A 12,927-nucleotide genomic window follows, 5' to 3' on the forward strand; every position below is an offset into this window, starting at 1 on the left:
GAATGCTTGTGATCCCAGAGTACCCCTTTCCTTCATAAAACACTCACCTCATAGGACAGACTGGAGCCCTTCTAGATTTAGAGAACATTCTTTTATTTTTATCTTCGCCCAATGATGTTTGTATTGATTTTGAGAAGGGGGGGGTGGCGGCGTCAAGAGAGAAACAGCAATTGGTTGCCTCTCCTATGCACCCCAACCGGGCATTGAACCTGCAACTTAGGTATGTGCCCTGACCGGAAATCGAACCCACAATCTTATGGTGTATGGGATGACGGTCCAACCAAATGAGCCATCCTGCCAGGGCAGAATGTTAATTTTTTTTAAATATATCAGACTGCCCTGAAGGAAAAAGGTGCATTCTTTGGCCTCGGTTGCCTTCTCCATAGTCCTTCTGAAGCCCTCTCACCTGCTCGTACTAAACTTTTCAGGACTGCAGACCACACGGTTGGGAAACCACTTAGAAGACCGAGTCAACAAGTTTTTGCGGCGACAGAATCATCCTGAAGCCGGGGAAGTCTTTGTTCGAGTGGTGGCCAGCTCAGACAAGACTGTGGAGGTCAAGCCTGGGATGAAATCACGGTTTGTGTGCAGACATTGTGCCATTTTCTAAAACAGCACTGTTCCAGTATTTACCCCACCTCGCTAACAAAAGCCCTGCTTTCTGGCAAGGCTTTTGCATAATTTAAAGGCTTTTCAGTGGTTAGTATGTAGCAGATCTTTCTCTCCATCCCAAATTCATTAGAGAAGGTAAAACTCCCAGTCGCGGGAAAGTGTCACAAGGAATGGGATCACAAATCCAAGCTGCTTGGGCCAGTGGGAAGGGAAGAGTTCTGGGCTGGTAGTCAGAAGAAGTGACAGGCCTTTATGTCCTCTGTCCTAAGCGGGTTTAGAGCAGTACATCTAGATTGGAAAGTACCTTATAAACAATGATGCGTGCAAATATTATATTCTGACTTTTGTTTCAGGTTTGTGGACTCTGGGGAAATGTCTGAATCTTTCCCATATCGAACCAAAGCTCTCTTTGCTTTTGAGGAAATTGATGGAGTGGATGTATGCTTCTTTGGGATGCATGTCCAAGAATATGGCTCTGATTGCCCCCCTCCAAACACAAGGTAGTCCTCTATCTCTTTTTAGGGGGCGTTATTCTGTTATAACAGACTGAGGCTCTGTGTGTCTTAGAGAACCTATGTACTTTAGAGCTGGGTTTAAATGAAATAATCCAGGCTTGATTAACCAAACTAATTAGTTTAGGTTTCCTCTAAGCCAGTGAAAAGTCAAGGGTTTTTAACAACTATTTCAAGTCTGTTTTGTGTTTTGAGTTCTTGTGGGTACTGGTTCCGGTCTTGCTGTTGTCCCTGTCTTAACTTGGGGCAGGTAGACCCACAGAGAATGGGTTGGGGACCACTCCATGAGCCTGGACATTCTCTGATACACCTAGAAAAATGAAGCACCTCTGTGAAGAGTTCTTTCATGTTCATTCTAGAATCTGGGTGAGAGGGAATTGAAGAAAAGGCTTTTCTTAGTTTGCCCTGATCTTTCCATGGTTCTCCATGGTGAATGATGCCAGTGCTTCGCAGTTTGGTGATAGAATTGGAGTTCATTTTATTGATTGGCAGTGGCAGTTGGCAGTGGAAGTTTTCTTATGTTTGTGGCCAGTGTAAATGCTATCAAAACAAAATTTATTTCTGTAGCTTCTTTTAAATGGTGTTTGCTTTCAAGTTTGGGGGGGGTACCCTGAACTTTCAATTAATTTCTCTCCCCTACCCCACTCCCAGGCGTGTATATATATCTTATCTGGACAGTATTCATTTCTTCCGGCCCCGATGCCTTCGGACTGCCGTTTACCATGAGATCCTTATTGGATATTTAGAATATGTGAAGAAATTGGGGTGAGTTGCATTCAAATTTTCTAGAACTAATAAAAGCTGTTTTTCATTTCCACCATATGTTTAATTTGTGAAATAATGAGAGTGTTTCTATTTTAACATCCTTTGCTGGATTCTGAAGTCTCCAGAGCTCCTCTAGGTGCTCTCAGGACTTCTCAGCACAGTGCATGTGCTTTTCCTGCCTTCTGCATTCTTTCAGTTATTTTTCCATTCTCGTTTCTTTTTAAAACAAATTTTATTGAAGTATATTTTATACATTATAAATTCACCTATTTCAGGTGTACACTTCACTGACTTTTAGCAACTTTATGGAGTGGTGTAACCAGCACCAGTAATCAGTCTCAGAACATTGTCATCCCCCAGTAAGATCCCCATGCCCATTTGCTGTTAATCCCTGTTCCACACTGCCCCCATCGACCACTAATCTACTTTCTGTCCCCATAAATTTGCCTTTTCTGGGTGTTACATATGAATGGAAACCTCCAAGCTGTAGTCTCTTGCATATGACTTTTTTCTCTTACCACTGTTGTTGTGTTCTAGATCTGTCATATTCCTTTCCCAATTTTGAAAAAATTGGAGGTTTGATTTAAGTGTCTTAAACAGAATAAGATTTATTTTAACTTTAACCCTTAACAGGAAATACCCTTTTCTATGTGCAGAAGAAAATAGATAAGAAATTCAGTGCAGCACTGGCCAGTTTGGCTCAGCAGTTAGAGTGTCGGCCCATGGTTAGTGTCAGCCCACGGACCAGAGAGTCCCAGGTTTGGTTAAGGCAGTGATTCTCAACCTTCCTAATGTTACGACCCTTTAATACAGTTTCTCGTGTTGTGGTGACCCCCAACCATAAAATTATTGTCATTGCTACTTCATAACTGTAATTTTGCTGTTGTTATGTCTTAGGCGACCCCTGTGAAAGGGTCATTCGACCCCCAAAGGGGTCACAACCCACAGGTTGAGACCGCTGCAAGGGCACGTACCTCGGTTGCAGTTTGTCCCCGGCCCCGTGTTGGGGTTGTGTGGGTTGCAGCCAGTCGATATGTCTCTCTCACATTGATGTTTCTCTCTCTCCCTCCCCCTCCTCTATCTTAAGATAAATGCAAAAATATCCTCAGGTGAGGATAAAGAAAGAAAGAAAGAAAAAAAGAAAAAAGAAATCCAGTGCGTCCCTAGGTAGAAGCCATCTGATACACCTGATGAGTCTGTCTCCCCAGGCTTTCTCCTGTGCTCACAGGTTCCTGCACAGCCTAGGCCCCTGCCCAATGTACACACTTTGAGAAGGAAGCATCTTAGGGCTGACTTCCAGGCGTGCATTTGTGCAATCTAGAGAGTTTTGGCCTTAGCCACACATCCCCCACTCCCAGCACACTGGTTTGGAACCTCTCAAAGCGACTTATACATTCTGCCACAAGCACTGTGGTCATTTCTTTGCTTTCTCTTTTCTTTATGGTTATTTCTGTTCTTGCTTTGGTCCCTGTTCCTCACCTGTTACTCCTTGAAAGCAGGGACATTTTGCTCAACACTTTCATCTGAATTATGTGTGTGTGTCCTGCAGGTATGTGACAGGACACATCTGGGCCTGTCCCCCAAGTGAAGGAGACGACTACATCTTCCATTGCCACCCCCCTGATCAAAAAATCCCAAAACCGAAGCGCCTGCAAGAGTGGTACAAAAAGATGCTGGACAAAGCTTTTGCAGAGCGGATCATCCATGACTACAAGGTACCCGTGCTTGCTGAAGGAGGGCGTGCAGTGGCTTTGTCACCACTAATTTACGTGTGTCTTCCTCTCACACTCACATATGCTAGAATTATATTCACCTATGAGGATTATAAAGCAAAAAAAGGGGGGGTATGAGATGAAAATGTAGAATTATCTTCTCTGTAGTCTATCAAGATTTTTAGTTGACAGTCTGAAAGCAGTGCTTTTGTGTTACTTGTGTAAATTGGCTGACTGTGGCCATTGTACACCAAGGCTGCACCGAGATCCTCTTCAGTGTCATGGTCCCGCTCTGCACCCTCCTCAGGAGCTTCACTTGAGTCCCCTGTATCACTGCTATGCTTTCTTCACTCTCCAGGACATTTTCAAACAAGCAACTGAAGACAGGCTTACCAGTGCCAAGGAACTGCCCTATTTTGAGGGTGACTTCTGGCCCAATGTGTTGGAGGAGAGCATTAAGGAGCTAGAACAAGAAGAAGAAGAGAGGAAGAAGGAAGAGAGCACTGCGGCCAGTGAAACCACAGAGGTAAAGGCCCCATGTCCCCACTCCCACCCCTCACGGAATGTCTGGTGGCCCCAGATATGTGCGCTGAAGGACGAGTTATGACAGGTTGGAGAGTGAACTTGTGCTGTTGAGTTCATTGGATATGGCCTTCATTTTTGTGGTGAGGTAGCATAACCCCACCTTGTCACCATGTCTGACAGGTTTGGGGCCTAGGAGCACAGTCCACATTGGTTACTGAATGGGTTGAAATGTGGGCACTGGAAACCCATCACCTAATAGAACGGGACAGGAGGTGCTTGCTCCAGCATCTCTGGGCAGAACAGAAATGGCCAAGACACAGAAAGATGAGAGAGGTGGGCATCCTGCCAGGGAGCCCAGGACAGAGACAGAGACACAGATGCATCACAGCCAGGGGCCAATTTAAAAAGTACTTTACGCTCTGGCCAGTTTGGCTCAGCGAGTCCTGGGTTCGGTTTCCGCTAAGGGCACGTACCTCGGTTGCAGTTTGTCCTCAGCCCCAGTTGGGGTCATGTGGGTGGCAACCAGTCAATGTGTCTCTCTCACACTGATGTTTCTCTCTCTCACTCTTCCTCCCTCTCTCCCTGGGATCCACTGTATCTGAAGATAAATGCAAAAATGTCCTTGAGTGAGGATTTTTTTAAAAAGTACTTTACACACACACCCACTGCTCTCCTGTGGTGTTCACACTCGTGCATTCACTCTGTTTCCTAAGTCCCTGCTGTGCACAGGTATGGGCCTGAGCAGTACAGTGAGAACTAAGGAAACACCATCCCAGCCCTTGAGGGGTATACAGTCGTCCCTCGTTTATCGTAGTTAATTCGTTCCAGACTCTAGCAGTTGCACCTGGGGTTGAAGGATTCCTGGGGTGCTCGAATACACAGGCCTACGGTCCATATGTACAGTAATTTTAATTATAATACAGGGGTGTATAATTGACTCAGACAACTGAGCGCACGCCCTATCATTTTCACTGTCTCAATCAACTTTTTAATGAATATATTTGAAAAAAACGTGATAGAGTGAAGCCATGAAAGTTGAAGCACGAAGTGGCAAGGGCGACTATATGTTCTAGTAGGAGAAACAGAAACGCATGCCCAGCACACTCTGAGGTAGTGGTGAAAGCTGTGGAGAAAAGGAAGCACAGGGAAGAGGAGGGATGGGGGCACTTCCGGGAAGGGCAGAGAGAAGGGGTTTGTTGGGGCAGAGGCATCTGAGCAGAGACTAACCTGATGAGAAGGAACCCACAGGATCCTGGAGAGAAAGAGCTTCAAGCAGGAAGAGGAGAGACATAGGCATCAAAGTTGTGAGCAAGTGTGCCATGCTTTGGGGTGTCAAGTAAGACATGGTGGTTTCAGTTTGGCTTGTAGCTGTACAGGCTGTGAGAGAGATGCTGTGTATTTTGAGAGTCGCAACCCCAGAATTTGGGGTGGATTTTTGTGGCATGTAAGGAAAATCCTGGGTCAAGGCTGCCTGCTATCTGTTGCTGCCTCTACCTGACAGATGAGAAGAGGGAGAGCATATTTGGGGGAAGAAGTCAAGAATTGGCTGCAGACATGTTCATGTCGAAATGTCTATAAACATCCAAGGGGAGCCCTGGCTGGTTTGCCTCACCGGTTAGAGTGTCACCTGCAGACCAAAGGGTAGTGGGTTCGATTCCCAGTCCAGGACATGTACCTGGGTTGCAGGTGCTATCCCTGGCCCTAGTTGGAGTCGTGCAGGAGGAACCAATTGATGTGTGTCTCTCACATCGATGTTTTTCCCTTCCTCTGCCTCTCCCTCCCAGTCTAAAAATCAATGGGAAAACATCCTTGGCTGAGGATTAACAACAACAACAACAAAAATCCAAGGGGAGCTATGCAAGCCTGGGGCCCTCACAGGTGCACTTTGGGGGCTATGTGGGGCTGGCATTTAAAACCAGGGGTTGCTTAGTGGCTGCTATGTACCAGGAAAGGTGTGCTTCACCAGTAGGTCTCACACTCAACTAACCTTAGAAGAGTGTGCCTGACTTTAGCAGAAATTCAGAGTCAGTGGGAGAAGGACCAGAGCTGATCTGTGAACTCGAGGTCCTCCTATGTGTCCTCCACTGCCAAACACCTCTGGATGGGAGGTGGTCTAAGTCAGAATGTGCATCCCAAGTTGTAGAGGACTGTGGGAGGGTTATGGCAGGGGGAGGAGAGTCTGCCTTGACGTTGGAGATCCCATTAGAGAGGAACTTTATGCAGGGGAGCAATGCAGGCCCCAATCAATAGGTCCTGTCCAAGCCCTGGCCTGTTTGGCTCAGAGGTTAGAGCGGTCCAGGGACCACATGCCTGCCTCTGGCCTGGTGGTGGTGGGGTTTTCTGGGAGATAGAAATAGTCAAGGGCTGGCACCTGAGCTGGCAATTGCTAACCATGGACTCGCATGTGGTGGAGAGCACAGGACGTGAAGGTGAGGGATGGAGACGCCATTCTGTGTGTCTAGTTTACATAACTAAGGATTGGCTTAGGTATGGACAAAACTTGTGATGGAATACTGCTTTGCCATTAAGTGGTCTTTGCCCTGCCAGTGTAGATCAGTGGTTACATCATTAACCCAAGGACTGAAGGATGTCGGGTTCAGTTCCTGATCAAAGGCATGTACCTGGGTTGCAGGTTTGATCCCCAGCTCCTGGTCAGGGTGTGCATGGGAAGCAACTAATCAATGTGTCTCTCACATCAATGTCACCTCATCCACGTAGTCTCCTTCTGTTCTCTCTAAAAATCAATGGAAAAAATATCCTCAGGTGAGGCTTAACCAAAAAAAAAAAAATGGTCTTCAGTGAGAGAAATGGGAAGATGCTTGCCATAGTGGGGAAGAAACAGGATGCAACCTCAACTCACGTGTGTAACCCCAACTTTGTAAAGAAAAATACACAAAGTAAATATGCATAGCTGCTATTGCTTTGGTGGCATATTATTTGTTATTTGGCTACATTTTCTAAACTGTACAGTGAATTTATTTCATAACTTTTAACATATAGGCTTTATGTGTTAGAATAAAGGCTTACAGAAAACTTGAGAGGATGGTACAGAGTTGTGTGTATTTTAGTACCAGTTTCTCCTGCTGGCATCTTACATTGATGTGTTGCATTTGTTACAGTTGCTGAACCAATATTGATACATCATTGTTAACCAGAGTCCAAAGTTCATTCAGTGTCCTTTTCTGATCTGGGTTTACATTACATCCCACTGTCAAGACCCCTTGGTCCCCTCCTGGCTCTTTCTCAGATGTGCCTCGGAGGTGGTGGTAGAGGTAGAGGTTTGTAACTTACTTCCCCTAGAGTGACACTCCTTTCAGCTGTGTGTGTGTCTGCCTCCCCCCAGCCCCTCTTCCTCTCCCTCCCTCTTTCTCCTTCTCTCGCCCTCTCTCCCCTTGTTAGAAACTAGGTCCTTCGAACCAGACCAAGTGAGTGTTCCTGCCTTGAAACCTAAATGACTAAGAGCCTGAGTTCTTCCCAGAGTAGGAGTATTTTAACTGATCAGCAGAACCCCTTACACTTAAGCCAAGTGCAGCACTAATGGTAGTTTGAGGCTTAGAGAATGGGAACAGGATATCAAGGAGATGTCCTACGTTCTTGCGGCCTTGCTTGGGATCTGGAGAGGCTACTTTCAAAACCCTGCTTTTGTCCTTGCAGCAGCTTCTTTTTTAGCACCTTTCCCGTTTCTCTCACACGTGGTGAATGGTTGGAGCCTTTCACAAGGCAAAGAATAAGCCAGTGGGCATGCAGGATATGCCATGGAGCTGCAGGTATCTAGTGGAATGATGTGGAACAATGTAAAATTGCTTCCTCTCCCTCATTCATTATATTTTAAATTAGCATCCCAGGTGTGTTCTTCCCTCAAGACGTAACGTGATCTGTGGCCTTCTTGGCACAGGCCATACTTGCTCTATATTTATCTATCACCACTGTGCCCATTGGGATTTTGGCTGAGTGCATAGGCCCTGCTTCTCCATCCTCATCATTTTTCCCCCAGCAGTTTCTCTGAAGGCAGCAATGTGTTTATAGCCCATACCGGTAGGGGTCTGCCCGGTGGTGCTTCCTAGAGTCCCCAGGGCTTGGAGCTGGGAGTCCTGACTGGATACTGGACCTGGAGGAGGAGGCTGGGCTTGTCTGACAACTCTGCATGTTGTTGCAGGGCAGCCAGGGTGACAGCAAGAATGCCAAGAAAAAGAACAACAAGAAAACCAACAAGAATAAAAGCAGTATCAGCCGGGCCAACAAGAAGAAACCCAGTATGCCCAACGTGTCCAACGACTTGTCCCAGAAGCTCTATGCCACCATGGAGAAACACAAAGAGGTGAAATGCAGGGCAGGCTGCAGAGCCCAGCACTTGTGCTCCTCTGGGCCAAGATGAAGGAGGGTGGGGGTTGCTGACGAAGCCACAACCCTGCCCCTGGCCAAGAGAAGGGAGAAGGCATGGTGGCATTCATCTGGTGCTTCCCACTATATGGGAAGACCAGCCCCTAGACAGCAAAGTTGGCTAGTTGGGTAACATCACCAAGTCATTTTATCCCGAGGGAGTTGGGCCTTTGACATACACCTCAGTTCTGCAGGCTGGGGTAGCCTGGGACCCTCCAGAGGCAGTTCTTCTCAGTACCTCTCTCTGTGGGCTGACATACTCCTTCTGTTCTTCCTGCAGGTCTTCTTTGTGATCCACCTCCATGCTGGGCCTGTCATCAATACGCTGCCCCCTATTGTTGACCCAGACCCCCTGCTCAGCTGCGACCTCATGGATGGGCGCGATGCTTTCCTCACCCTTGCCAGGGATAAGCACTGGGAGTTCTCCTCCCTAAGGCGGTCCAAGTGGTCCACGCTGTGCATGCTAGTGGAGTTGCACACCCAGGGCCAGGACCGCTTTGTCTACACCTGCAATGAGTGCAAACACCACGTGGAGACACGCTGGCATTGCACCGTGTGCGAGGTAAGCCCGTACCTCCCTCCCTGTGTGTGTGCTCTGACAGAACTTCTGGCAGAGTTGGTGTGGTCCACAAGTCTAGGGTCCCCTTGGCTGCTCCCCAGTCCTTTTCGGTCTATGCGTTTGCGTTTTAGGTTGAACTAATATATTAGTTGGCATTTCCTGGGGCGGGGGGAGGGGGAAGACCATTGGTTCTTCACAGTCTCCCTTCACAGACCATGATCTAGTCCTGACCAAACTGAACATGACAGTGAGACCATTGACCTGTGTACAGGGCCCACTTGACCCTTGGCAGGACAGGCTGGCCTTCCTGGAATTCAGCGAGCACTGACTTGTCCAGATGAGGAGACGATCACAGGCACTTGTTATTTTATTTCCTGTGTTTCATTAACCCTGGCTCTGTGTCAGCCATGTCTATAGTCCTGTGGTGCCAGAGCAGGAGTATGGAGAAAGTGGGAGAGATGCTGGCAGTGTTTTGGTCCCGCCAGGGCTCTGTCTGGTTTCCCATCCCTGTTATCAGCTTGGGTCCCTATGGTTGGAGGTCTGGTAACCCTTGTTTCTTGTCCTGGTCGGAACCTCTTGGCCACACCACACTGGCTCCTTCTTGCAGAGGTCTTGGCCCATGTGTGAAGGGCAGGGTCTGTCTCTTGCACAGACAAGTCCCTCACATGGAGTGAGTTAGGCTATTGTGGGTCCTCCATCTTCCCCCTGCAGTCATAGACTCCCTCCCAGTCCTCGCCTTGCCTGCCAGTCTTGGTCTCCAGGATGGTCCCCACAGTCATGGGCCCTACAGGACTCACTCTGTAATCTCTGAGGGGAAGAGCGGGGCCTTTGTAATGCCCTTGTCTTTACTTCCTGCTTTTTCCAGCCTCCTCTTGTTCTCCCTCTCATTTCCTACAGCCAGGATTTTCATATCCTTTCTATGAAAAGGTTATCAGTCCTGGCCATAGGCTCCATTCTCCACTCTAGCACCTATGTCTCAGTCTCTAGATGTAGGTGGCTTTTAGAAATCTGGGGAGGGATATACAGGGCCTTCTTCCTGGTGAAGGCCTCTCAGCCCCAGTGCCCTGCTGGACCACCCTGCAGAGCTCTGGGGATGCGCTAAGGGCACCCAGTAACAGCCCTGGACAATGGAAGGCCAGTCTCTAGGAATTCAGGTCTGTGATACTTCAGACACTCACTCAGGTGGCACTTGGGAGGAAATGGGCACAGTGCCAGTCATTCCTTCACTGTCAGGCTTCCCAGGCTGGTGGGATGGCTAAGTGTGATTCCCGGGGTGCAGAGGAAGGAAGGAAAGGGGGACCAGTGTCCACCAATGTACTCGAAAGCCTTGGGTGGACATGAAGCCACACATCATATGCATGGGTTGGGAAGGTCCAGGGGGCCCCTGGAAGAGAGCTGGGTGAGGGATGGTAGATTGATTTTATGGTCTCTGGAGCCTTTTGGGCCATGAGGGAGTTCCCAGAAGTGGGTTCCTGGGGGTAGGTGGGATATCTGGTAATGCTGGGCTACATGCTGATGCTGGCCTGTCCCCTTTCCGTGTCTGCAGGACTATGACCTTTGCATCAACTGCTACAACACAAAGAGCCACACCCACAAGATGGTGAAGTGGGGGCTGGGCCTAGACGACGAGGGCGGCAGCCAGGGTGAGCCTCAGTCCAAGAGCCCCCAGGAGTCGCGGCGCCTGAGCATCCAGCGCTGCATCCAGTCCCTGGTGCACGCCTGCCAGTGCCGCAACGCCAACTGCTCGCTGCCGTCCTGCCAGAAGATGAAGCGGGTTGTGCAGCACACCAAGGGCTGCAAGCGCAAGACCAATGGAGGCTGCCCCGTGTGCAAGCAGCTCATCGCCCTTTGCTGCTACCATGCCAAACACTGCCAAGAAAACAAATGCCCTGTGCCCTTCTGCCTCAACATCAAACACAAGCTCCGCCAGCAGCAGATCCAGCACCGTCTGCAGCAAGCACAGCTCATGCGCAGGCGGATGGCTACCATGAACACCCGCAACGTGCCTCAACAGAGTCTGCCTTCCCCTACCTCAGCACCACCTGGGACCCCCACACAGCAGCCCAGCACACCCCAGACACCACAGCCCCCTACCCAGCCACAGCCCTCACCTGTGAGCATGTCACCAGCCAGCTTCTCCAGCGTGGCCCGAACTCAGCCCCCCACCACAGTGTCCACTGGGAAGCCTACCAACCAGGTGCCAGCCCCACCACCCCCTGCCCAGCCCCCACCTGCAGCGGTGGAGGCAGCCCGCCAGATTGAACGTGAGGCCCAGCAGCAGCAGCACCTGTACCGGGTGAACATCAACAACGGCATGCCCCCAGGGCGCACAGGCATGGTGACCCCTGTGAGCCAGATGGCCCCAGTGGGCTTAAATGTGCCCCGACCCAACCAGGTCAGTGGGCCTGTCATGCCCAACCTGCCCCCTGGGCAGTGGCAGCAGGCACCCATCCCCCAGCAACAGCCGATGCCTGGCATGCCCAGGCCCGTGATGTCTATGCAGGCTCAGCCAACTGTGGCCGGACCACGGATGCCCAATGTGCAGCCACCTCGGAGCATCTCACCTGGCGCCCTGCAGGACCTGCTGCGGACCCTGAAGTCTCCCAGCTCCCCGCAGCAGCAGCAGCAGGTGCTCAACATCCTCAAGTCAAACCCTCAGCTGATGGCAGCTTTCATCAAACAGCGCACGGCCAAGTACGTGGCCAGTCAGCCCGGTCTGCAACCCCAGCCCAGCCTCCAGGCCCAGCCTGGCCTACAGCCCCAGCCTGGCCTACACCAGCAGCCCAGCCTGCAGAACCTGAATGCCATGCAAACCAGTGGGCCACGGCCTGGTGTGCCTCCACAGCAGCAAGCGATGGGAGGCCTGAACCCCCAGGGCCAGGCCCTGAACATCATGAACCCAGGGCACAACCCTAGCATGGCAAGCATGAACCCGCAGTACAGAGAGATGTTGCGAAGGCAGCTGCTGCAGCAACAGCAGCAGCAGCAACAACAGCAACAGCAACAACAGCAGGGCAGTGCCGGCATGGCCGCAGGCATGGCAGGACATGGCCAGTTCCAGCAGCCTCAAGGACCTGGAGGCTATCCCCCGGCCATGCAGCAGCAGCGGATGCAGCAGCACCTGCCCATGCAGGGCAATTCTATGGGCCAGATGGCAGCTCAGATGGGACAGCTCGGCCAAATGGGGCAGCCCGGGCTGGGCGCAGACAGCACCCCCAATATCCAGCAAGCCCTGCAGCAGCGGATTCTGCAGCAGCAGCAGATGAAGCAGCAGATTGGGTCCCCAGGCCAGCCAAACCCCATGAGCCCCCAGCAGCACATGCTCTCAGGACAGCCACAGGCCTCGCACCTCCCTGGCCAGCAGATGGCCACATCCCTTAGTAGCCAGGTGCGATCTCCGGCCCCTGTCCAGTCTCCTCGGCCCCAGTCCCAGCCTCCACATTCCAGCCCATCACCACGGATACAGCCCCAGCCTTCACCACACCACGTCTCGCCCCAGACTGGTTCTCCCCACCCAGGACTTGCAGTCACCATGGCCAGCTCCATAGATCAGGGACACTTGGGGAACCCCGAACAGAGTGCAATGCTACCACAGCTGAATACCCCCAACAGGAGTGCGTTGTCCAGTGAGCTGTCCCTGGTCGGCGACACCACAGGAGACACCCTAGAAAAATTTGTGGAGGGTTTGTAGCATTGTGAGAGCATCATTTTTTCCCCTTTCATGTTCTTGGACCTTTTGTACTGAAATCCAGGCATCTAGGCTCTTTTTATTCCTAGATGGAACTGCTACTTCCAAGCCACGGAAGGGTAGATTGCTGTTTAAAGAAACAATACAAAGAATATATTTTTTTGTTAAAAACCA

General features: G+C 50.3%; 1 protein-coding gene across 6 annotated transcripts in view; it reads left to right on the plus strand.

The window, feature by feature from the left end:
• The window catches only part of LOC118641604 (CREB binding protein), a 149,398-nt gene extending 136,471 nt beyond the window's left edge, over positions 1 to 12,927 (plus strand). For 5 of the 6 annotated variants that reach the window (XM_036278906.1, XM_036278910.1, XM_036278904.1 and 2 more), the window contains 8 exons: positions 429 to 579; positions 966 to 1,112; positions 1,776 to 1,889; positions 3,439 to 3,604; positions 3,960 to 4,127; positions 8,283 to 8,444; positions 8,787 to 9,068; positions 10,612 to 12,927. In XM_036278906.1, coding sequence (XP_036134799.1) covers positions 429 to 579; positions 966 to 1,112; positions 1,776 to 1,889; positions 3,439 to 3,604; positions 3,960 to 4,127; positions 8,283 to 8,444; positions 8,787 to 9,068; positions 10,612 to 12,756 — 3,335 coding nt within the window. In that variant the 3' untranslated portion in view covers positions 12,757 to 12,927. The remainder of the gene's footprint in view (positions 1 to 428; positions 580 to 965; positions 1,113 to 1,775; positions 1,890 to 3,438; positions 3,605 to 3,959; positions 4,128 to 8,282; positions 8,445 to 8,786; positions 9,069 to 10,611) is intronic. The other variant, XM_036278905.1, reaches the window with a different exon arrangement.

The sequence above is a fragment of the Molossus molossus genome, unplaced genomic scaffold (genome assembly GCF_014108415.1).
Source record: "Molossus molossus isolate mMolMol1 unplaced genomic scaffold, mMolMol1.p scaffold_m16_p_3, whole genome shotgun sequence".
Taxonomy (NCBI): Eukaryota; Metazoa; Chordata; class Mammalia; order Chiroptera; family Molossidae; genus Molossus; species Molossus molossus.